Consider the following 27,226-nt stretch of genomic DNA (forward strand, 5'->3'; position numbering starts at 1 on the left):
ATCTTTACATTTAACAAGGATTTGAAAAACTAGAACATTTTGTCATTGTTTGCCTAATTTGAGAGTCAAACAGCATAAATCCTGACTTGCTGACTTTCATGCTCTTTCTTTTTGCTGAATATGCAAGTTATGCACAAGGAATCATTTGGAATGTCAGTCTTTCAGAAATTGACCTAACTCCATTTTAATAGTTTTCTTCCTGTCTCTGCAGTCCTAGTCTGTCTCTTGTCTTCCTGATATTAACAGCCTTCTCCAGTCCACTGCCAAAACCAAGAGCATATCACATAAGGGAACACCTCAGAGTATCTACAACACTAAATTACAAGGATCATTTTAAAGCATAAGTGCTTTTTATTTCCTATATTTAACATACTGAACAAAAGAAAATGAACTAAATACACTGTTTTGTTAGGATTTGTTTTTCAGAAGCAAATTAAATTGTTTCCTATACATAATTTAATTACTTAAATTAACTGACAATGTACAGCATTAACACAATCTTTACACTGAATAGATGGAGCCCTAAAAAAGTGAATAGATTAAACAAATTCAGATATTTTGTCCAGTGTCCCAACCTGTGAATAGAGTTAGATGGGCCATGGTGCATGCCTGCCGCAGCTGGATCCTGGGGTTTCCTATTCATGCCAGGTGGAGGACACATGCCTGAAGCCACTTGTGGTGGCATGCCACCCATGTTGGGGCTGGGACCTATGCCAGGGCCATAAGGCCTTGTGCCCATTTGCCCTGGACCCATACGTCCAGGGGGCATCCCTCCATACGGCCCCCCTCCTCCTTGCCCTGCCATAGGGTTCATGGAACCACCCATGCCTGGTCCACCTGGGTAGTTTGTGCTGGGCATACTGCCATAACCTGGCTGCCTTGTGTAACCTGTTAATGAGAAAATAATGTCAACGCCAAAAGTCCAAAAGAGCAGTAAAGAAACACAAAAACAAGTTAATTTAAAGTTTAAGACAGAGAAGACACAAATAAATAAATGTATAAATGTCCCTGCAGCTTGTAACTACTTCTACAGACTAGCAAACCCAGCAGACCTGTAGCCTCTTCTGTAACATGCTACACTGACTGTATGCAAACAGGATTTGACCAAGCTATCTGATGAACAAGGCTTTAAAGGTTTCATATGACTTGTGTCACATGGCTGTTCTTAGAGCCCATGTAACAAAAGGTCTCTTAAAGAAAGCGGGGGGAGGGTCAAGCAGAGTGCTTCAGAAAAAGATGAAAGAGTTAGATACAAAAGCAAGGGCGTACTATGTTCATCAGTGCATTACCATTTGCACTGCTTCCAGCCTGAGTTGTTTTCCATTCCAAACACTACTACACTCTCACTGAGCATTATGTTTTACTATTACCTAACCGCTGCAGATGACAACACTGCTCTGTTCTGCTAGGTTTTCCCTTTGCCCGAGGCCTGACATGATTCAACACAAAGATCTCTCCAACATACACAAACACATGCAAACACCCTTACCCTGAGGCCCATACTGCCCTCCCTGTGGCCCATAGTTGCCCATTGAGTTATTCTGAGGATAAGGTCCCATCCCAGCGTGCATCTGACCTCCAGATGACTGACGAGGGGATAAGGCAGAAGCAGGCTGAGGAGAACCATACGGAGGCATCGGAGGATTCCGCATGTAGACTGAAAGGTAAGAAAGAAAAGTAAAACTAATTAAGAAGCAATGAATGCAATTATATGTATGCAATAAAATAAATGCAGACACATTACATAATAGGGCCTACATTAATAAAGTAATCTACTTCATATTCCAATGACATCTCAAATTCAGAATATTGTTCTAAATTTCTGAGTTGAGTGTATTTTTGTTCATAATTTAATTAAACATGTAAGATGTCATTTTATTATTTATTACACCTGAAAAGACATGCCAAATATTTGTTTTACTTTTGATCACTCTGCCTTAATGTTCAGGAAATCCAGTTTTCTAGAAGGGAAAACATGGCAGGAAAAGTTGCATGAACCAACAGGGAGGAACGCAGCCTCAAGAAGAGGTTGATTCAAGAACTTGGACTGAGGTTGGCATCTGTGCATCAAGAGCCAACATGCACAGATGTCTCTGGTACAGGAGTGGCTGGTTATAATGAATGCAGCAGTTGTAGCCCCTTTTTCCTGGAGATATCAGCCAACATTACCTGGGTTAAGAACAACACTAACTTGTCTGTTGCTCAATGTTCCAAAATCCTCTTTTAAGATGAAAGTAACTTTGCATTTCATTTGGAAGTCTATGAGTCTGGAGGTCGAGTGGAGAGGCAAAAAATCCAGTGAAGTCTGGCATGAAGTTCTTGCAGTCTGTGAAGATTTGGTGTGCCAGATCTTCTGCTGGTGTTGGTTCACCATGTTAATCAAGTCCAAAGTCAACCAGGAGATTTTAGAGCACTTCATGCTTCCATCTGCTGACAAACTTTATGGTGATGCAAATTTCCTTCTTCAGCAGGATTTACAACTTTCCTACAGCGCCAACATCCGACTCCGCAATACAGACGGGCTAAATGCCACTTTTGAACCTGAACATTAACATCTTAGCAGCGCCACAAACTTGATTGCCTCCATGCCATGCTGCATTGACAGTCATTTTTGGTAAAGGAGCCCCAACCAAGTATATAAGTGAACAGAAGTTGGACATTTCTGTTATGCATTTCATTTTCTAAGTCAATAAAATATTCTAATAAGTGAGATACCAGATTTCTGAATTTCATGAGCTATGGGCCATACTAATACTTACTTTTAGTAAAACAAAACCTGGCTTGAGTAATGGCACATTGTGATGAATTTACCATTTACTTTTGACTTCAATTATGAACAAGATGCACTTGTAACCATGTCTATCAGGCTTCTATTCTTACTTTAATGGTAAGTAGTAAGACTTAAATATGTATCATCATGTAATTTACCACTGCATATTCATATAGAGGGGGGAAAAAAAAAATCTAAGATGCCTCACCTCTGTCCTGCCCCATGGCTGACTGGTTAATGGAAGAATGTAGGATTCCATCTGATTGAACACTGGATGGTCTGGGGGGCATCTGGTTTCCTAAGGAAGGCAGGCAATTTATTTTCTCAACAAACCGCTGTGTCAAAATTAGTGTTGCCTAATTTAGGCCCATCACAAACAGCACTAAGTACCAATACGTTGCTAGGGACCGAAGGCTAGCACACACACGCTTACTCCCCAAGACCCCTGGGCAGTTTTCGTGTCCACTTGATTTAAAAATAAATCTACTCACTACTCAGCGAACCTGCAATTATGGAGGTTTATACCCATGTGAAACCGTTTTAAAATTCTAAATACTTTTAAAAATAGATCCTAAATGAATATTAATATTGCACAGTCATTGTTAAAATAAAATTAATGAATTAATACTGGTATATACAGTGGAACCAAAATGAATAAATAAATAAAACACACACATACTGTAATACACATTTTTGGATACACCACCTAGCCCTATGTCCAAATAAACAACACAATCTGATTATATGCACCTGTGTGTTTACTTCCAAAAACATTCCTTAAAGAAAAGCAAGTATGTACAGTTACCCTCCAATACCTAGTTTTCCTTATTACAAATCAGGTGGTCTGCTGAACAAATCCATAGAGTGGAGTAAGTTGACAAAGCCAGCAACCAGGTATTTAACTGTATTCTTCTATCTCATCAAGCCTTTTGAAAAAAGTTCCTATATTCATTCATTCACATGTGTATACAAGTATGTAAGAGGTTGTTTGTTTACATTTGTGTTCTCTTGTTTCCCTTCACCTTTCCGAGCTCCCTTGTTCGATTGGCTAACAATACAGATGTGCTTGTTGAGCTGGTGTTGAAGGATGGCTTATAACCAAGTCGACCAGCGACCCCTGGAATTCTCCTCCTTTCCATTACCATCAGCTGACCAGCCAGACCATGACATGGAGAAATGTGGCCTGCTCATCACGGGTTACTTGATTTTTGTGATTTGTTTAGGATTCTTTACAGTGGTGTGTAAAATCCTGTGCCTAAAGCTTAAACCTTTTAACTTGGAAGCTGTAGGGGGGGGCTATTTCTTTTTGGGGGGTTGATTATGTTTTCCATTAGGGAGTTGGGTTATGTTTATTGTATTTAAGTTAAGTTAGGTTTTTTGAGGAGGGGGGGGGATTACTTTGTGTCTGTTATTGGTCTGGTGGGTAGAGGTTCAGGAAGGTTGGGGGAGACACTTATGGTGCGGCCTAGCCCTAGACGGGCTGTTTTAAACAATAATCTTGGGTGCCGAAGACTTTACATGGTACTGTATATTTACAATAAATCTGTGGTTAGCAAAGTGAAACTAATGATGTTAGGACAGCCCACCTGGCACAGCTGCAGGCGAAAGCGGGCCAGTCCGGGAGGGTGTGGCGCTTGCGGGTGAGCCCACAGGCGATGGAGAGGGGCCTCGGATGCCCGGCATGTGGGGTGAGGTGTGAGGAGAGAAGGGCGACTGAGCCGGGTTACTCTGTTCACCCTGACTGCTAGACACACCCGATGTGCTCACGCCAGGACTCAGGGCACCCTCTGTACCTGTAGGGAGGTCATCAATAGAGCCAAGATCCTGAAAGCGACAGGGGGGAAAAAAGGAATCACATGGTTATTAAAAAGGCTTGCTATAGGATGGCTATAATCCACTGGCATTAAGCTGAAGGCAATGGTAAAAAGATTGTTGACAAAAATGCAGAAGCAGGGAGCAGTGACTTGCCTTGCAATTAACAAAAAACATGGTGAATCAAAAGTACTACATGGTTAAAAGACATCTGCATTATTACTACAATTTCTTTTCATGCGCTTACACAAATATCATGATTCACCAATCACACCAAAGTAAACTTATCTGGAATGATGATTGGGCATGACAGAACATATTGTAGCCTTCTGCAATACTATTATTGCAAAGATCGATATACTCTATTCATGATTACCGAATGACATAAGCAGTCCAAGAAAGGAGTTTTCACAGTACTGTTTTCATTCAGTTATGGCTAAATTCATTCATTACACTTAACAGGGAATGATGAAAAAACAACCCTGAGCTAAATGAACAGAAGGTCTACTTGGTGAAGCCTTTCTGAAATAAATCTGTCTGAAGCCCATAACCCCTCCCTGTAGAAAAGTGTGTGAGAGCGCATGTGCACAAGCACGCACACTCATGTTTACACACTGAACTGTCCTCACGTGTCACCCATGTGTTCAGTACAAATTTGTGAGCTCATCTGTCAGTCAGATCAGAGAGTAGGGGAAGGAAAGAAAAAAAAAAAAAAAAAAAAAAAAAAAAAAAAGTAAAACGTGGTGGGGAGTAGGAACACACACACACGCGCGCGCGCGCACACACACACACACACACACACACACACACACACACACACACACACACACACACACTGGATGGTGGCCAAGTATTCCCATAGAAATCGCAGGCTGGCGGCGGGCCCCGAAGTTGGCGGTTTTGCACTTGAAACGGCGCCCGCTGCTATTTTTGGGCCGTGACCTGACGGAGGAACCCCAGAGGGAGAGACAGGAGGAGGACGCTGAATCAGGCTCACACTGACTGCCACACACACTCAAACAAACACACACCGTTTCCTCGGACACGCTCACTGCAGGCTCTCTGTTAGGAACGACAGTGCTCCTAGGCCAAACATGCAGAGGCAAAGCCCAAGTGCTCACCTCCTCCCATATGTACTTGGGTGTATTTGAGCGGTGTAATATGACTGGCTGACCCAAGAATATTATTCAATCACCCATGGGAACATAACTCCATAGCTTGGGCAAGATAATTAATTTAACTAAAGCGACTCAGAGGACACACCTGTGTGTGCGTGAGTAAGAGAATTATACACTGACCCTATCCCAGGCACCTTAAGAGACTTCGCCCTGTATGTGAACTTATTCATTGATTGAGCTAAAGCTTTTGATTCTGTTGATCAATTTTACTTAACAGTAAACGTGGCAGTCCTGGGGCTTTGAAACACTTTTTGGCCTGGTTCTCAAATTACCTCTCTTGTAAGGTACAGATTGTTGAATTAGATAATTGTCCCCCCGAGGACTTAATACCAAGTCAACAGGCTTTCAATAACCTCCATTTATTAATTCATTTATTAAACTCCACAAAGACCAAAGTTGTGTGGTTTGGCAGGAAGGACATAAAACTACCAGAGAAAGAATGGTCACAAGCACTTACATGGTTAGATAGGACGATAGGAAGCTTTTCCGGTCACATTTCTAAGCCTTAGTTAAAGGTTAAGGAAAACAACCCCCCCCCCACCCTTTTTGGTTAAATGACCTTTTTTGACTATTGTAGGTTAAAAAAAAAAAAAAAAAAAAAAAAAAAAAAAAAAACACTGGTTTATGTTAAACTACCAATAGAAAAGGACTACCAATAGAAAAGGATTCTCTGGAGCACAAAAACACGAACCTGAAGTGAGGCAAACAGTAAATACGCAGTAACATAAGCCAGTTAGCCAAGTAGCGGTTAGCTATATTTGTAGCCATGTGTAACTAAAACTTGTAAACTGAAACAAAAACTAAAAAGAAGACCAGGAATGTGATTAAAGCAACTATAAGAAAGGGTGCATGCGTAAACTACTGTGACCTGGGTCAAATCTTTGGTGCTACACCCCTGACTACATAGATATTTTTGTCTCTTCTTCCTCAATTAATACCACTATTAATAGTGCTAAAAATGTATAACAATAATTATACAACAAGTTATACGTAATTTCGGTAACAGTTTAGTTTACATAGATTTCATAGACTTTGTGACACCAGTTGCCATCTGACCCCAAACCACCTGAAGGTCAGAGGTCACCAAGGTCAGGAAGCAGGGCCCTAACTGCACAGGTACAGCTAGAATTTAATTTTGCAAGAATTAGCTCTGATGAGAAACTACTTGGGCAATGGAATAAGCCTTGATTTGATTGCCACACTGTTCGAGTGAGTGCTCATACAGTTCTGGAACCTACCTCTAGTGCTCTTGTACTGATTCAACGCAATATTGCAATATTGTTTGCAATGAGTCCAAATTTGCCCAATATCTAACTTTGCAACAGAGCATTGCAAGTGTTACCTTTCAATTAGCATGTAAATTATAAACTGCAGTTCAAAGGTCAGACCCTGAATTCAGTGAGCATAGTGCAATAACAAAACCCACACCACCAAGCTCTAACAATTCAGCTGTTTTTTTCATTGATCCTGGTACAAATGAAAATAATTCACAGTATAGATGATGCACCACCCCAGTCCATTTCTTTCACACATACACACCATTTCCTGTTGCTGTGTTACAGCCATTGATTTCCAGTTCTGAATTCTGCACAACAGCAGCAGCAGCAAGCGCCAATCTGCTGACTGTACAAGCTGAGGCCGGCAAACTCGAGCTCCTGTCCTGTGCAGCGCATTCACTAATACTGACCACTCATCAGAGACAGCGATTCCATTGTCCAAGCACACACAGCTACATCAACAAAATTATAGCGACGCTGCTAATCACGCCAGAGCAAACACCCACAGGACTTCAAAACCCACAGACCCGGTCCACCCTAGATTCACACACCAGAGTTAGTGTCATTAAAGGTGGGAACACAGTCTTAAATTCTAGGAAACATCAAGCAGGTGTCATGACTAGATCCTAAGGTGTTTGTTTTTTTTCCACCATGAAAAAACTAGCATAGTCCACAGTACGCTAAAATCAGCAAACACTGTGTAGAAAGGGAACAGCTTCCATAAACAACCACACACAAACAATTAGCAAGCAACCAGCAGTCAAGTCAGTCAAATCCATACATCTGAAACATTAATTCATCACACAAAATCAATACACACAGGGAAAATACTCAGTAAAGTCACAAAAAAGCATAAGAGACAAAACTGAGACTCCAACTGAGGCTGGAAGCCCTCAAGGGCCTCTACAGCTCTTAAAAGACACGCATTAGCATACATGCTACCTTCACAGCACACTCTTCTATAACTGTGCTAGAGTAAGCATCAATAATTGAACACAGTTCTTAAGTGTTTTAAAGACTTGCAATTTTTTCCTTTAGAAGAATTTCTTGCTGCAAAAAACTACAGCAATCGTTGTAGCACTTAAGCAGTCTTGCACTTTTGCAAGCCATGTTTCCAGATTTAACCCCAAGAGGGGTAAAATCAATCAGTAATCAGGTGGGAAAGGGAAAAAAAATTAACTGTGTAGAGAAACAAACTGGACCAACGTGTGGAGGGGGGAAAAAAAGCAATATATTTAATATTGTTACCAATTTCTATGAAAAAAGTACACACAGGAAAGCCACAACAGCTGCACTGCCTGTAGTGCAAAGGATCCTGTGGTGAAATATGATCTGTGCGTGCAGAGGGATCCAGGATTTTACGTGCCCTAACTAAAAGCTCGAGGTAGCGGAAACAGGGGGAAAAATGCGTCTCTGAAGTTGTCATGGTAACTGTGCTGAGACTCCACGTGTGTTGACACATTAGTACGGAGAAGATGCGCACACCCCCCTCCCGCCCGCCTGCCTCGCTGAGGTCACTGTGCAGTCAGACTACAAAGAGCAGCCAGCCAAAGCCAACCCCCTCGCTTTTGCTCATGCGCGCGCACACGCACACACACACACACACACACACACACACAGAGAGAGAGATTAAAGTGTGTACCTCCCAGCACTTTGAGGAGGCCTTTGGCAAACAGTGTATCAAGCACACTCGCTGCAAAAAACTACAGCAATCGTTGTAGCACTTAAGCAGTCAATTTATAAAAAACAACAACAAGTGCTGCAAGGGATCACACAACTCTGATCACTGTTTTTGAGTGATGGATCGAATATTTTTTCAGATCAGCAAAAAAGTTTGAAATAAATTAATTAATTAAAAAGGAGACAAATGTGAGTCATTTTAGCTTTCAGCCTAAAAGTATTTGGTGTTACTAATTAATCTGTATCAGGGACCTATTTTGACATGGTTTGTGTGTGAGTCATGTTCCTTTTTGCCTCTCTCTCTCTCTCTCTCTCTCGAGTTTTTACTTTTTACACTTAGACCATGTCCATATCGGACTCCCACACCTCACACTAAGAACTCTGCTAAACTCTGCTCTCCTCTCAAACACCAATGTGATGTTACTGCAGATATGTGGCTTTTACAAACCATAACGGTTTTATCCACACACTCCAGTCACATGGCGAACAACGCCACAGTCTGTATGTTTTCACTGGAGCTCTGCGTCAAAATTGAGGGCACTATGGCTGTAATACAGTAACAGCAGCAGGAACTTTGGAACCTCTCTTATACCTCAGCACAACATAATGGCACTCCACAATTTTTTAAAGAGGATCAGTACTACTGAGGGATGCTGTGTGGTTGATCATGTAGTTCCAATTTTATCCTAAATGTTGACATAAGTGTTTATGAGCAACATTAGAATAGAATCTCTAAATCATAGAGACAAACTTTAAATACATTTGGGGGTAAGTAATGATCAAATATGTCTGTGGTAAACTATAAAACATGTAAATTAGATTTTTTGTTCAATGTCTATTCATTTACATGCTGGTGTTATCTACAATGCTAAAGAATTGTCTATAACTAAAACGATGTTCTTCCAAATTCAATTTTAAAAACCGAAACCCAAAACACAACTTTTGTTAACAGCACTTCATATTTTGCAGCTATCCTGATATGTTAGGTTGGCCTGTTTTTCTTGAAAAGGTATGAAACCAAATACATGCAACTGTACACCACACTCAAATACAAATGCTCATTGCCACCCTTCTCCGGCTGGGAAAACAATACACAAGAAGCCAAAGACATAACCAGCATTCCTCTCGAACAAAAGATTACTCAAAGATACAGTGTCTTTACTTATGACCGCAGATACATCTTTGTGTTGAGCCAGAGGCAGTGATATGACCACTGCAAATAAACATACCTTGTACAATAACATTTCCATTCACTGGAGTCTGAGAGGGCCATTATGTCTTTGCATTCAAATTAGCCATGTCTGCTTAAACATTTTTGCCTGCTTTGTAATGGTATAATTTGCTATTTATGTGCAGCTTATATTCTGCTAAATGAAGATATTAAACTCACACACAGAGATAAATAAAAGTACCTGTTGTACATTAGGAAGAAATACTGTCCAATGCAGAGTGCACATCATTTAAGAAATGGAAAATAATGAACTTCAGTCTCTCACTACAATTAAATCAATCACTCTTACTCATTATAAACTAGGTACACCTAGGCCTAAAAGGTCCTCACAAATGGTCAAGCATGGCCACACTACTCAGGTTAGCTCTGAGCAGTGTACAAGGGTACAAATATCCATTCCACTGAGAGGAACAAAGGACATCCACACCCCTAACTGGATCTTTGCAGGGCAAAACTCAACCATAAGGGGGCACTCCCATTCCACAGACTTGGTGTGACTGTGGAAGAGAAGGAGATGGAGATTGGGCAGAGGAAGAGGAAGAGGCCCCTGCCTCAAACAGCAGCCATTTCTGTGTTTTAGTGCAGCTTCACAACTACATGTATACCATGCACCTACAGAAATATGGAAGCACACGAGGAATGAGGAAAGTCTGTTAACTGAAATAGGGCTGCCCTGATTACTTAACTGCTCAGTAATGATAAAAAATACATATATGAAAAATTGCACGATAACGCATACTGGCATGTCTTATAGTAAGAAAGAAAACCTATTAGACACCCATGTCTATATTCGATAAAGTCCTTGCATGGTTTCTAATGGATCATTCCAATAATCATCAAAATAACAGGTAGACTATTTGAATACTAACATTATCTACAGTGATGCACTAATGTTGATTATAAATGAAAAACTGGCTGGCAGAGATGTGTGGAGGGGTGGTCTGTGTGCATACATGCGCGTGTGTGTGTGTGTGTGTAGGGAGCCTTTTGTGTGGGTGACAATAGCAGTAGGGGGGCTGCACAGTATAGAACAAACATCTCAGTGATGGAAGCAGCTGCCCTGTCTGCCTGTTTTATATCCCTCAAGGTGGAATCAAAAAAGCATTAAATTGCATTAAATATCAAGCAACTTCAATAGTTCATGCTGTTATAATGATTCAAGGTACATTTTTAACCTGGTCGTAAATAGCAAAAGGTACACAGGCCTATTTGAACATTTACTTGAGACGGTCTGTAAGCATAGTGAACAATGTAAATAAGTGTAAAATAATAAAAACAATAAAAATAATAATTAATAATAAATTAAATATTTAATACATGTAATAAAATAAAGAAAAATATATAATTTAAACTATAAAAATGCTGTATTTTACAAGCACAGCATTAATCATCATAATAATGACCATGCTGAACAATATAATAATGAACAAAAATAATAATGAACAAATGCTACTGTAGAGGGTAAAATACCTGCTGATGAACAACGTAATCAAAATATGGAAATAAAAAAAAATACTGGATTTTGAGTGTTATATCTTTTCATTTGTGTTCCACTTGAATACTCTTTAAGCCTGTCATTGAAAACAACTATAAGAACACACCAGTAATGCATGTTAGCAAGCGAACGAATAAATAAAGAAATAAAATGATAAATAAAATGACACATGCTACTTTTGTGGGAGTATTATTAACTAAAAAGCATAAATTTGATAAGACAAATGTAGACTATTTTTTTTTATATAATTTGATGTTAAAATGTAAAACACAAACACTGACAAACAGCTAAGCTAACAGTTTGCCCCTGATTGGAGTAAAATAATCGATACTGGGCAGATATAATCTGCCATTGCATACGAGAACAGTAGTATTTTTTTTTTTAATCAAACAGCAAAAAATATGACATGTTTGATTCAATTTAACTTAAGGTGACATTGCACATCCTGCAATATGATGTGAAGTGTGCCCAAAAAATAATAATTTTAAAGTTACTAATAAGAAAGTTACCACTTAAACAATATTGTAAAAAATCTCTGTTATTTGTAAATATCCCCATACATTTAAAAAGGCAAAACAAATAGTGGCTAGGACAGGGAGGAGAAAATACTGGGGGTTGGGCGCCTGCCTGAAAAGAGGGAAGAGAGGGGCGAGGGAAAAACTAAACAAAACATAACCCAAAAAAAAAAAACAAAAAAACAAAAAAACACCATGGTCTGTCTCCCTCCTCTCCTCTTCTCCAGAGCAACGCCCCTTCTACAGAGAGCGTTGGGCTGGAGTTACTGGTCCTGCATACACACCATACAAGTCCTAAGCAACAAAGATTGATCAAGCTGAAACAAAAAGGAAAACCGTGTAGCGAAAGGAGAGGGTAAGAGAACATTAGCTAGGAGAGAAAGAAGAAACTAGTGTACGAGTGAAGCCTAGAAAAGAGAGGGAGGCAATGCTGCAGTAAGGCACTGGCTGTTGTGGCGCAGTCCGCTCAGCCAACAGAAACGAGGGGGGTGAGAGGCAGAGATAGAGCAAAGCTACAGAGAGGCAGAGAATGAGTGAGGGGGGAGGGGCATAAAACAACAGAGTGGGTGTGTGAGCGAGCAAGCGAGCGAGCAAGCGCGAGCGAGCGGGGGGGGGGGATGTTGTGGGTGGAGGTGTGGGGTGAGAACGAAAACCACATTAAATTTCAGGTTAGTCGTTGGTGAATCTGCAGCATTTCCTTTCCTCCCTCCTTAAATTGCATTAATCAATTAATTAATTAATTAATTAACAAACTGATACAGAAGGAGACCTACAGTTAAAGCAGCACAATGGCTAAAGGCACAGCTAGAGATGGGCCCCTGAACCTGAATAAGACATGCTCATGTGCAGGAAGCACAGGCCCCAGAATAGCAACAGGAAGCACACCCCTGAACCTGAATAGTGCAATTACACAGGCTCACCAAGCACAGCACAAAACCAGAGCTGTGCAGTCAGATATAGACAGACCTTTAGAGATAAACAGCAAATACTAAACACTGAAATACCATTGACATTTGTTTTAAAATTCATTTTGTAACTACTTACACTAAACTTGTACTTCAGTTTAAACTAATTTGAAGCTCATGTTCACACTCATGTTCACAGAGCAGAATGAGATATATAGATTATATAAGCTATTTCGTTTCAATACTTTATGCTAACTTTAGATTAGCTTAGCTGTCGTTAGAACTAATGGCTCTTAGTCTGAGAAAAATCTAATGAGATGCCTTGCAGGTGCAAAATGCTCCTTGGATCATAGCCCAGACCAAAAGGACCAAACTAAACCATTCACTACGTCTTTTTTGTTGTTGTTTTTTTAACTGACAACACACCAATGTCAGATTTAACAAAAGCCATGACCCTTAAATTGCCCTTAGCAATACAGAACTCCTTGGAACTCTCAGTACTGAGGCTATATGATTTCTATGTCACAGTTACACCAAAAAAATCCATGTGACAGTTGGTATCTTCAGCTGTTGTGTTTGACAATCTGGGCTGAATTATTCTAGGCACTTATAGTTATAGAGGTTGCTCTGACCACTCAAATGGACAACTTCAACACTTAAAAGCACCTCCCCCCCATTAAACTCCTACCTTAACCAACCAACCAAGTCACAGCTCTTAGGTCCCAGTCAGGTCCACAGTATTTAAGACTGCTTTTTGATTAAGACATAACACTAAGACAAACTAGCAAGACAAACTTGACAAGTTGTTTAATTCAAAAGCATAATGAGAGGTCATGTAAAAATAAATGGATCGTTTTAGGCATAATATGGCCCTTTAAAAATTCAAAGGATGCTGTTTGAGGTGGTGACAATCATTCTGTCTGTATAAAAGTTTGTGCAGAGACTTATGATAGCTTAGACAGAAACTCAAATAGACAGAAAGCCTCTCATTATGCTGCACGGATATCTTGAGTTTGTGTTTTTGCTGCTCCCATATTAGACTATATGGGGTAGTGAGGTGGCAAAATGTGGATGATCTTTACATGACGAGAGCCACTAACGATCCTGTGTGAAAATGCCAGAACTGCCAACTCCACAGTCCCTCACATCAATACCGCTTTTACAATCAATTACACCTCTCCTTTTATCCCCTTTATCCCTTACGACTCTGCTGTCTTTTTGTTCCTCTCACGCGTTTACTCTGCTTGCCCTTTTTTCTCTTTCACACAAGGTCAAGAGACCCCCTGGATCACATTCACATCTGAATTAAGCACCTCCAGATCAGTCTTCTCAACTAGGAGGAAAGAGCATGCAAGAAAAAACAAAACAAAACCAAAACACAACACTTGAATGGGTGTGTGATCAGCATGTGACCTTCCCCTCCTCGCCTGAAAAAAACGAATAACAAGCAAGCCAGAGATGTGGGGAGAAGAGTAGAGAGTTATTAGGAAGACAGAAGAGTGTAAAATACAAACAGATACATGTTAAATTGATACAAATTTAAAGTGCGATAGAGGGGAGCAGAATGAATAGAAATTGGACAACAGAAGTTAGGGAAGTGTTTAAGGTGCCTGAGAGGGGCGGGAACAAAGCCGGATTAGCAGTGCTGTGAGGGGGGGGGGGAAATTGTACAAAAGCCCCCTTTTAAGGAGTGAAAGAGATCACACACACACACACACACACACACACACACACACACACACACACACACACACACACACACACACACACACACACACACACACACACACACACACACACACACACACACACTCTGGGTGGCAGGCCAGTCCACAATGCACAATGATTATAACGGGGGGAAGAAAGGATCATTCAAAAGTAGTTAACTGCAATTATGACAACTACTAAAACCCACAATGGGGGTTCAATCAATGCATTCTTTACATAATATTTACATCTATTAATAAAATGTGAGTGTGAAGACCCTTTTAAAAAAAAATTACAGAACCTGAAACAAAAATGCTTACACACACACACACACACAATTGTTGGAATCCCTCGGTTAATGAAATGAAAACCCACAATGGTCACAGAAATAACTTGAATCTGACAAAAGTAATAATAAATAAAAATGCTATGAAAAGTAACCAATGAAAGTCAGACATTGCCTTTCAACCATGCTACAACAGAATTATTTAAAAAAATAAACTCATGAAACAGGTCTGGACAGAAATGATGGTACCCTTAACTTAATATTTTGTTGCACAACCTTTTGAGGCAATCACTGAAATCAAACGATTCCTTTAACTGTCAATGAGACTTCGGTACCTCTCAGGACGTATTTTGGCCCACTCCTCATGAGCAAACTGCTCCAGTTGTCTCAGGTTTGAAGGGTGCCTTTTCCAAATGGCATGTTTTAGCTCCTTCCAAAGATGCTCAATAGAATGTAGGTCAGGGCTCATAGAAGGCCACTTCAGAATAGTCCAAGGTTTTCCTCTTAGACTTTCTTGGGTGTTTTTAGCTGTGTGTTTTGTGTCATTATCCTGTTGCAAGACCCATGACCTGCGACTGAGACCACGCTTTCACTGTGCAGCACATTTTTCTCTAGAATCACTTGATAGTCTTGAGATTTCATTGTACCCAGCACAGATTCAAGACACCCTGTGCCAGATGCAGCAAAGCAGCCCCAGAACATAACAGAGCATCCTCCATGTTTCACAGTAGGGACAGTGTTCTTTTCTTGATATGCTTCATTTTTCTGTCTGTGAACACAGCCTTGGCAAAAAGTTCCATTTTTGTCTCATCTGTTCATAGGACATTCTCCCAGAAGCTTTGGGGCTTCTCAACATGTAGTTTGGCAAATTCCAGTCTGGCTTTTTTATGATTTGGTTGGTGGTTGGTGTGGCGCAACAGATAAAACCACTAGCTGCCAGTGAGCTATTACACCATGTGGGAGACCAGGGTTCAATTCCCAGTCTGGGTGACTATGCTGCGCTACACCAATAAGAGTCCCTGGGCAAGACTCCTAACACTACATTGGCCCACCTGTGTAATACAAGTCACCTTGTAAGTCGCTCTGGATAAGAGCGTCAGCTAACTGCCATAAATGTAAATGTAAATGATTAGTTTCCAACAGTGGTGTCCTCCTTGGTCGTCTCCCATGAAGTCCACTTTGGCTCAAACAATGACAAATGGTACGATCTGACACTGATGTTCAAGCACTGATGTAAACTTGAACTTCACCTTTAATCTCTTTAGAAGTTTTTCTGGGCTCTTTTGTTACCATTCGTATTATCCGTCTCTTTGATCTGTCATCAATTTTCCTCCTGCGGCCACGTCCAGGGAGGTTGGCTACAGTCCCATGGATCTTAAATTTCTGAATAATATGTTCAATTGTAGTCACAGGAACATCAAGCTGATTAGAGATGGTCTTATAACCTTTAACATGTTTGTCTATAATTTTCTTTCTAATCTCCTGAGACAACTCTTTCCTTCGCTTCCCCTGGTCCATGTCAAGTGTGGTACACACCAGGTCACCAAACAGCACAGTGACTACATGTACACACATTGATTTAACATGTCCCTTTGGTCACATCATTTTTGTCCAGGCCTGTTTAATGAGTTTCTTACTCACTCAAAATTTTATTTTTCATTTTAATAGAATTTTTATTTATTACTACTACTTTTGTCAGATTCAAGTTATTTCTGTGACCATTGTGGGTTTTTCTTCATTAACCGAGGGGTACCAACACACACACACAAGCACACACACAAGCACACACACACACACACACACACACACACACACACACACACCTTTGCAAGAAGCAGGTGTTGCTGAATAGAATTTGCTCATTGTCAAGTGAAGCAAAAACAATTCCAGAACAAGTTCAACCAGTCAAGCCTGTTTGAAATATACCAGCACATTGCAGTTATCCGCCTGGACGGTTGGCTAGATTTCAGTCTCATGTTATTAAGCACCAAAAATTCATGATTTGTTGACTTGCCTTTAATTTTGTATTATTATTTGAATATGAATGAACAGCACTAGCCTTGAATACACAGGACAATACATAGCATACTTAGTGTTCCTAAGCGTTCCTTACCTTCCTGCAATGCAGAGAACATGTCAGATGAATTAAAGAAAAGGCTGATTTATTAAATGACAAAATCAAATCATGTGGTCGAGCAGGAAATCTCTAAACCGTGCACTCCAGATAAACTAATCGCATCCACTCACATTAGTTGAGTAGGGCAGACTGACAAAAATAGTAAAAAAAAACAACAAAAAAAAAAAAACACAACTTTCACAGCTGCCTTTGACCCATTACAATGGTCTCCTAAATGACTTGCAGTGGCTAGTAACAGTCCACACTACTTAGTATTCTTTCTATATATTGTGGAGTGCAGGGAGGGAAAAAAAAAGAAAGAAAGAAATAAAATAAAATAAATTAATATCACAAGCTGACTTAATTCATCAATAAATGGGATTCGATCCGTGAACCAATAATTGGAATTAGAGTGACTAACAATTAATCAGCATTTTTACCTTACAATCTTTACCTAACTGGGGACCAGACACAAACTGACCATCGAATGTACTTTAATACAGACAAATTGCATGCTTCATTAAAAACCAGGGCCACCAAGTGGTAAAGATGTCTTAGGTGCTGAATAGAATAGAACAAAAACTGTTTCAATTTGCCTTTTCAAACTGTAGAATATTAAACCAGGAGTAAATTGTATAAACCAAACTTTCTTGCCAAGAGACACTCTGCTATATAATGGAACAGAGTGCTATTATGAATATAATGAGTCTTTTAATTTCTTGCACATAAATAAGGCAATTTTAATTTAACGTTACAGAGCGCCCAGCGCTTTGTTAGCACTTAAGTTAGCAGTAGGGATGTCCCAATCAATCCAGTGACACGGGATCGAGGGCATTTTTAATGAATCAGGTATCTGCGTTTAAGGTTCCGATCCACTTCAGATCCTTAGGCGTTCTTTAGCAGGGTGTCATTTTGGGTCCTCTAGGCCCCATTAATAGACAATCCATAGCTGGTGCAGGCAACCTTCTAATTTTTTGGAAAGCTACCCAAGACAGAGTTCATCTGGGACTTTGTTCCGGTGAGGAAAACTAAACAGAGATTTATTTAAACTGATCAGTGCGGATGTTAACAGTTAGCAGCTAAAACAAAAGTTTAGATTATTAGACAACGTATAAATTCCATCTTAAATAGTGTCGCAGTTCCACTGAGTCCATTTCAATGTCAGAGCATAACTGCTGCATCATTTAAGGTGGAACAGAAAGTTCGGGAAAGAGAAAAACTTTAGCTTCGAGTTTGCTCAGAGCCTCGCTGTAAATGAGCGAGCAGCAGGAGAGTGTGTTAGATGATCTATTTTCTGGTATTTTTGTCCACGCTGCCAAAAACCACCCAGTTTGTTGTAGTTCTGCGACGACACATTTTATCCCATTATCTCAATTTGGGAAGATCTAACGTTCCTCCCATCTCATTTACTCCTGAATTCCACCTGATTAGAAACCAGACTATGTGGAACTAAACCAGATCTGAATGGCGCATTCAGAACCAAGAAGGAGGCTAATGTACACACAAACTAACGTGACCTGATGGCAGAGTTGTAGAGGAACTGGGAACTGAATGGTCAGGTCGGTCAGTCAGACTGGAATGTAAGATATTAAGCACTATAACACTAAATAATTGTTTAAAAAGTTGCTCCAAACAAAGAAGACCAGAAACTGGTACTACAATAATGATTTTACGGCTGTTTACTAGCATGGATTAGCACAGTTTACCTAAACTGTGGGGCTGGATTACTTACTGAAACACAAAGATCAGATTGGTATTGGACAGTTGTTGGCATTAAGAGAATTGGATCGGAGGGTAAAAAAAACCTTGACCGGGGTATTAGCAGTAAAATCATTATGGCATGAGAGAAGGACAATAATTTGCCTATTTCACCCATCACCCTGTGTTCATTTAAAGCCAATTTCCTCTAAAGCAAAGGATTCCCTGGGAGAAAAAAAAACCCTGACCTGCTTTGGCCATGGGCTGGACTCAACAAAAACAAATAAATAAAAGAAATGGGAACCACATCCTGAGGGCATCCCCACTGGCACAGATTGTGCACACACATTCACACGTCCCTCTCTCCATTTTACACACTAGCCATTTTCCTTCCTCCTGTCCTCCACTACTAGAGTCTCATTCACTCTTGCTTACTCTTGGTTTTTCCCATTAAAATATATAATTTCTTATTTATTTTCTTATAATTTGCATTCCCCGACAGGGTCATTTGCTAACCAATGAAAACAGATGCTCACACACACCCCTGCAGGGAATTTCTTTATAATCCTCAAGAGGTGCAAACCCTTTTTATATATATATATAAATATTTTGCAGAGGAAGCCAGGTATATGGTCTGCATTAGAACTGACATGATGCCTGCTGCTCTTTTCGGATCACAAAAATTCAGGTTTTAACTGTACTTAATACAAGGTAAGCATCAACTCCAAACTACTCCTTCACTACCACCCCACTTGAAGAAAAACAAAGCTCATTCGAACAGTTCATTTACGGCATTCAGCAAACACTTATCCAGAGAGACTTACAAAAGTGCTTCACGATTTACTCAAGAATAACCATAGCTAGTTTGAATAGACTAAAAATTCAAAGATACCTCTAAGCTTAGACACTACTAAACACAAGTCAATATGAAGACAATAGTACCCTACTATTCGCCCAAGTATTCTCGGAAGAGGTGGGTCTTCAGTCTGCGTTTGAAGTTCATCACACATTGTGAGTGCGCGTACCATTCCAAGATAGATATAGATTTATTCCTGGGGTTATTAAATTCCTGCTTGTTACAGCTTGATAACAAAAAACAACAATTACTGATTCACATTCAAACCCTTTGCATTCCCAATATACAAACTTTTGCCTTCCCTCCCAGTACCATCCTGGCTTCAAGTCATAATTGACACATGGAGCCCCCAGTCAAAGAACACACAAGCAAGTGTGCAAAAGCTTTACATGAGATCTGTTCAGGACAGTACAGTAAGAAATATGAATTGCAGTGCCAATACAGGAGTTTTGTCTAGGAAGTTTTCCTTTAATAATAAAAAAATAATAATTACTACAACACATGGACCCCCCCCCTCAAAAAAAATATACTTCCTTGGGCATTCACTTGTACGACAACTTGTGTTCCTAAACATTAAACAGTGTTTAATTTAGGCTCTTTAATTTTGAAGCATTGACTTGCTTTTCGAACTCAGTTTTGCATGGGGATGGGGTGGAGGACTTACTGGTAGGCTGGATGGGCGTCCCTGCATGCTGTCCTCCGTACCACTCTTACTGGAGGCCATGGGCTGGTTCGAGGAAGGAGCAGAGGCCTGAGAACTAAAGGAGTCTTGGGACAGCTCCTTGTATATAAAGGAGACAGAAATACAGACAGTGAATCAGAGATCAAGAGTGCTGTAAGAAGAATGCTGTAGTCATGTAACACTTTGTTTTGAGACACTACATACATCAAGTAAGGACTCTGGCAGTATGTAGCGTGCTAAATGAATTTGACACTCTGTGCTTTGTCAAAATCATCTTCTGACCTTTTGCCAGTAGTGGGAGTTTGGGAATAAAAGTAAACATCCTGTTTATCTGACTAGCAAAAGAGCTAGCAGAACACACACAAACACACACACATCATTTCATCAATTTCTTCTGTGGCTGCTTATCTGTACCACTAGACCAATTGCTTTCATTGCCCCCAAAATTTTTAAGACTCGCCATCACTAAGTTTACCTATTTAATTTTTAATTTAACTTTAATTTGTGGTTTTCAAAAAAAAGAATTATGATGGAGAAGCACATAGTCTACAATGAGCAGATCATCTTTCAGGGCAATTATTTAATACTTTTAGGTCACCTTAATACAATACACTGTAATACTACAGTGAGCAGCTGAACTGCTAAATTTGAAAAGAAAACACCATCATAATTAAATGAAGAATTTTCACAATATTTACATTCTGATTGCATTTCTGCAGTTTGTGTTAAAGAAATTTGACTGTTGAGAATTACCATTTGTAGTCAGTAAAGCTCACTAATCCAGAAAAACAAAGGGGGCTCTTACTTGTGGGGGAGGTGGAAAGCGCTGGAAGGGTGACTGCTGCTGCTGAGGCTGCAGTGGTGGGGTCTGTGGGTATGGCGAGGGTTGGCCATGCCCTGGGGGCTGCTGAGACTGCTGAGGGGGCTGCTGTTGCTGTTGAGGTGGAATCTGCTGCTGCTGTTGCTGAGAGGGGGGCTGCTGCTGGGGAGGCTGAACAGGACCAGGTGAGGGTTGAGAGTATCCAGGCTGTGACTGGGGACCCTGTGTTGACTGAGTTGGGCCCTGGGACTGAGCCTGGGACTGAGGATAGGGTGCCTGGCCAGCTTGGGACTGTGGAGGCTGTGTATATGGAGGTTGGCCCTGGGGGGGGCCCTGTGGAGGTCCTTGGGACTGGGTATAAGGGGCACCTCCCTGTGGATGAGGGGGGCCAGAAGGTGTTTGGGAGTATGGATGCTGGGAACTGGGGCCACTTGGGTGCTGCTGAGGGTAGGGAGACTGCTGTGGACCTCCGTGAGGAGGAGGACCCTGCTGGCCATAGTACCCCCCCTGGCTTTGGCCGTAACCTCCAGGGCCATGTTGACCATAACTCATCTATAGTGAAAAACAGCATAATAAACATCCCATCATTTCACAGCCAACACAAATATTCAGCATTTGTTTGTAACAGCTTTTCAAGTCACCAACAAAACACTAATGTTTTCATATTACACCTAATATTATATATTAGGTGTAATATAATACAATATTATATAAATTACATCTAAACAGGGATAGGAGAGTTTGACACAAAAATAAGACATTTTAAGCCAGTCACTTGAAATTTAGCTGCCATACAAAATTCTATAGTGTGTTTTTTTTTTTTTTGGTGGGGGGTTGGGATTAGACTGTTTTTACAGCATGTCACATGCTACATGTGTAAACATTTATTAAAAGAGACGACTGGATTGATAGCAACAGTTGCAATTGAAATTATTCGACCCCTATTACAACAGTTACAGCTGTTTGCAATAAACCAATCAAACAAGCACTTGTGACCTTTATCACAGGTCACAAGTGCATAAACAGTTCTCCTTCAAATTTAACATACATCTGATGCCAATGTACAGCATGTAATGATTTAAATACTTAAAAGAGATTAAATAAATATTAGCACGTCTACAACATACATACACTAGAGACCGACCAATATGAGTTTTTTTCTATAACCAATGCCAATGTTTAGAGGTCAGCCGATGGCCGATACGCTTTGCTGATTTTTTTTTTTGGCCAATATCTAGACGTTTTTCGCTTTATTCGCATGCTAAAAGGTCACAACAACAGGATGTACAACATTTTAGAACTAAAAAAACAAAAATAGTAGTGCTGCAAACAACTTTATGCATTTTTATATAAAACAGTCTAACTGTGAACAAACCTAACTTTAAATGGCCGCTACTAAACACGGATATCAGCAGATGTCAATATATATAAAAAAAAAAAAAAGGGCAAATGTCAGCCCAACATATTGGTCGACCTCTAATGCACACACACATACATTTTCAAAGCTGTTTTATCTTTTAGTTTGTCTGAAACTGGATTACAAGCTGTCCTCCTTACATAAAAATTACCAACACCGAAAGAGTCTGTGGCAAAATTAACAAATGCCCATGTGTGACATGTCCATATTTAAGCTTTTTTGTATCAAATGTAAATAAAAAACATAGCTATATGGCCATCTCTTAAATTATATATATATAATAATAATTACCACCTGTTGCTCTGTATTGATTCAAACACACTTAAATGAGCAGAGCGCAAGTCTGAACAATAGAGGGAAGAGAAGCATAATTGCAAAGCACATGAACACCTGTGCACAACGTCTGCATTTTTGTCTGTCTGCACCAAAGCAGCTGGAGGCTTAAAGGAACGTCACTCTGAGCTACAACACACAATGATTGCTTTGGGGGTTGTTTTAAGAATGGTCAGCTTAATAACTAGATAAGTCAGTTTATCAACTAAAGCTCACCTGCTGTCCATACTGCATGCCACCCATAGCTACTGGGGTGCGCCCCTGCATGCCCATGGGGTACCTTTGGGGTCCTGGAGGTCCATAACTCTGCCCAGAATATGGAGGTCCTTGCTGGGCCCCTGGGGGAGGCCCCTGCGACTGAGAGTAGGGGTTTCCTGCTCCATAATGCTGACCCCTGGTCTTCCCTACCTGGTCCATTGGGCTTGGGGGCTAAGCACACAGTAAAGAACAAGGAGACAAGAAAGAAGAAAAGCCAGGAGTTACCCACAAAAGTAGTAAAAATCAACCTTTTTTGCAAAAAGTTAATTGCATGGAATCGCATTCTGCTTTTCATAAGAGAAACAAGAAGTTGTACTACACATACTACAATTGTTTTTTTTTTTCTTAACAAATCGAATACACGAAAAGCTGATCACAATCAAAAAACAAACTGAGCATGGTTGTATGTGGTGGTTTAGTGAAACTGAAAGATCTAGGTAAAAACATGCTCTGTAAGAGCAGCCCCTGCTTGTAAAAGGAACTGACTTGTAACTTGTAAAGGTGTTTTTAGATTTAGTCAACATTAAATGCACAACATTTCTTAAAACAAAACTGAGGTTGTACATGATTTAAGCAAACTAAGGAAAATAATTTGATGACAAAAACTACCACTCAGCATAAATTTATTAAAAATACATCAATTATAATTATGCATGAACTTTACAATCCATCACATTTTATTCAATAACAGAACTAAATACTGTTAGTAACCAAAACTTTCCATTCCCATTCCAAATTTAATCCAAATCAGATTTTAGAAACAGTACTCATTTAATTTACGTTTCTTAATCATTATGAAATAATCCAAATCATTCAGAACAGACATGGGTAATTTTGTTTCAGCTTTTTACACGTTATGTAAAAGCAGTGAAATTCTAGAGCATTCTGTACCATTTCTCTGTTATAGTTTTCCAGATTAAATTTGTACATTTTACAACCACGAGTTTAAAGAAAGACAGGTGATGAACTTTATATTAAAAACTTGGATTGGATGAGAAATCCAACATATTACTAGTACAAATAGTTACAGTAACATGCTTCAGCAGTGGAAAAACTGGAGCAGTAAGATGCAGACAAGATCGACGTGTGTGAACCTGACATCAGCTGTAGTCTCCAAACTCTTCAGATTGTCATGAACAAAGACATTAATCTAATCTACAGATCTGATCATATCCACCAGAAGAAATATCAAATGTTAATTTACATTAACTATAATTGTCTGCTGACATCACAACATTAAATGGTGAATTAAAAGAGTTAGAAAGGAAGGGAAAAAAGTGATCTGTTTAGACTGCTGTGCATGCATGCATTTCTTTACAGGTCAGATTGAGGTCAGTTTGCAAGTCACAGGTTACCAAGTGCAGATGCATCCAACCGCCCAGCATAAATTAGGTTAGATAGCACATTATATTTTTTTTTATTTACTTTAAAGTGATGGGAATAGCTTAAACTAACCTGCTGCTAAAGCCTGTAAATATTTTCTTTCTCCTGGCACTAAATCTGTGCTAAAATACACAAGCCTTAACCACATAATACCCTAGTGATTAAGTAATTCCATTCTACTTTAAGTTTTAGGTCTGGTAATCAAGTAAAAAAAAAACAAAAAAAAAAAAAACATACTCTTTCTGGTAAGTGGTTGCTATGACATACCCTCAGTGTTAACAGTAATTCCTGTTTTATTTTTGTATAATAGTGAATAATGTCTGAATTTTTAAAGAGATGATTACATAAAAAAAAGTTAAATAATTTTAAGACAAGACACAAAAACCCATTCAGAATAACTGCTAGAGTTAAATTAAACATACAATTCTAAAATAATTTACTTTCACACCATTAATCAACAAACCAGGCAGTCCAGAATGTCTCATAGAAAAAAAAAGAGAAAAAGAGTGATTTTCATGCAGTATTAATCAGCAGCACATCTTATCTAAACCTTGTGGCTGTATTACTTATACGAAAGCAAATGATCAGAATAGCTGATATTAAGAATCAAGAGAATAATCAAACTTGATTGGGATATCCCAGTCTAAAAGTAATAGTTTGTCCAGGATTTATCACTAACCTCACATGCTGCTGTTCAGACAAGGTGTTTGATATATCTGAGGTTTGCCTCTTTTTGTTTAGAACAGTAGATGCTAGGCTAACATTGCTAACAAAACACTGGACTAAGAGTGTCAAACACATCCAGATCTCCTTTTTTGTACAGTTCAATAGACTTTAGACAATAGCGACAAAAAGAATCTCCTACCACATATCTGAATAGTGGAATAGTGAATAGTGGCAGCCATTTTGAATAACCACTTTTACCTCAGCACAGTATGTGGTAACACTGCAGTCCAGTACTACAGCAGGCATTTATAAAAGATAACGTAGTTCCAATTTTGTTTAAACAAGGTTCGTTATTTAAAGGAGGTCAAGGGGGACCAATTGCTACTCGATTGCATCTAAAACAAGTGATGAATCATGTTCATCAGATTTTTTGCTGAATTATTCCTTTGTAAAATGCTTAAATAAAAAAATAACAGCTCATCTTAATAGTTTGCATCAAGATTTGAATCTCAGTGTTCGATGAAATTGCTCCTCTAAAAAGAAAAGGGCATCAAACAGTCCCCTTAATACTTTTCCTTCTCTGTCACTCCCACCCTAATAGCATCTCACAAACAGCATACTGCCATGCCATGCATCAGCAACACCCCCCACCCCCCCACTACCCCCTAGGTTTCTTGAAGAAGACCACCAGAACTATTTATAGCTGTGAGACACAGGGCAGCCTGTCTGTGAGAGTGTAACAGGTCCCAGCTGTGTGTGCATGTGGGTGTGTATGTGTGTCTGAATCAGAGCCAGCCCTGCTCCTCCTGCAGCTTTAATAAAGCACTCTTGGCACTGGATGAATGACAGAAGTCCAACCACAGAATGCAAGTGCTGCCTGGGAGAAGGCTGTGCTTTCGTACTGATCAAAAACCAGTTTTATACTTTAGCCAGTGTAAAACTGATATGGTCCTAAGTGTGGAAAACGAGGACATGCAATCATAAAAATTACATTGGTAAATTATAATGATAAATCTGATGGTCAATGAATTTATCGCACTCCAGAAGGGAAGAACAGGCTTTCGTAATTGGTGTTATAGTGCTTACGAGTCTGCTTATTATTTATTGTACAGTATCAGTAACACAAAACTTGTCTACAACGCTAATCCAGGTAGATGTAGTGCTAATTTACACAATATACTGTATAAGGGAGAAACTGCATTAGCTCACATTTCAGTGGACATAACTGTAAAAACAGAATAAACCATTCCATGCACAACACATAATACTTGAATATTTGAAACTACATACAACTTGCATCTCCAAATTTACATTTCAAGGTTCATGAAAATGTTAAAGTTGACAAAGGGGACAGCCAAAAAAAAAAAACGTTCTCTTCAGTTCTTCAAGCACTCACGTAACCATGAACTGTATTGCCATAATGTTCTATAACATATTGCCAACCCTGCACTGTTCAACCCTATTTAATCTACTTTATTTTCTGATCAGCTCCAAATGACAACAGGACAAACAAAATTGCTACGTACTTCTTCCAGTTAAATGCGTCGCTTGGGACACTCCTGCATGGTCTCCCAGAATTTTACATGAATAGCATATTACCTAAAGTCCTATACAGCAATTTAGGGCAACACAACATTATGGTATGTATTCATTTATTAGGAAATATACTGCAGAAAGCTAAACCAAATGGAGCCATCTAAAATGCTAATCAGATAGAAAAGACGTATACAAATTTTAGCATTTTGGTTTTGTTTATTTCCTAAATGACCTAAGCACCTACATACCCCCCTGTCAGGTCCTCAATATACATCAATAACAATATCTTAATAAACCATAAACAAATCGCTTGGTAAACAGGAATTCTGCAACTTTACGACCATAACATAATTGGCACGATATTTATCAAATCTATTAAAAAACAAAACAACCCTAACACAGTATGTCTGGTATGGACTATATGCATATGGAAATAAATGGGTCATTATGGGAATATTTCTTGAAATCATCTGCACATATGTTGTACATGTGATTGAGGAATGAACAGTGAATACAGGCAGTGTGGTCCCAATAGCCCTTCAGTGTGTAATGTGCCATGTGCCTGGGATTGAGAAGCAGCTTTGCCATTTAACCGTTTTGATAAC

The 27,226-nt window shown here is 39.5% G+C and overlaps 1 protein-coding gene across 2 annotated transcripts in view; it reads right to left on the minus strand.

Annotated features, from left to right (window-relative positions):
* The window catches only part of arid1ab (AT-rich interactive domain 1Ab), a 53,400-nt gene that overhangs the window by 11,401 nt on the left and 14,773 nt on the right, over window positions 1–27,226 (minus strand). The window contains exons 2-8 of one of the 2 annotated variants that reach the window (XM_072675437.1): window positions 22,995–23,207; window positions 21,014–21,580; window positions 20,191–20,307; window positions 4,357–4,594; window positions 2,979–3,068; window positions 1,490–1,657; window positions 576–888 (exon numbers count right to left, since the gene is read on the minus strand). In XM_072675437.1, coding sequence (XP_072531538.1) covers window positions 576–888; window positions 1,490–1,657; window positions 2,979–3,068; window positions 4,357–4,594; window positions 20,191–20,307; window positions 21,014–21,580; window positions 22,995–23,207 — 1,706 coding nt within the window. The remainder of the gene's footprint in view (window positions 1–575; window positions 889–1,489; window positions 1,658–2,978; window positions 3,069–4,356; window positions 4,595–20,190; window positions 20,308–21,013; window positions 21,581–22,994; window positions 23,208–27,226) is intronic. The other variant, XM_072675438.1, reaches the window with a different exon arrangement.

Source organism: Salminus brasiliensis, chromosome 3, assembly GCF_030463535.1.
Source record: "Salminus brasiliensis chromosome 3, fSalBra1.hap2, whole genome shotgun sequence".
Taxonomy (NCBI): domain Eukaryota; kingdom Metazoa; phylum Chordata; class Actinopteri; order Characiformes; family Bryconidae; genus Salminus; species Salminus brasiliensis.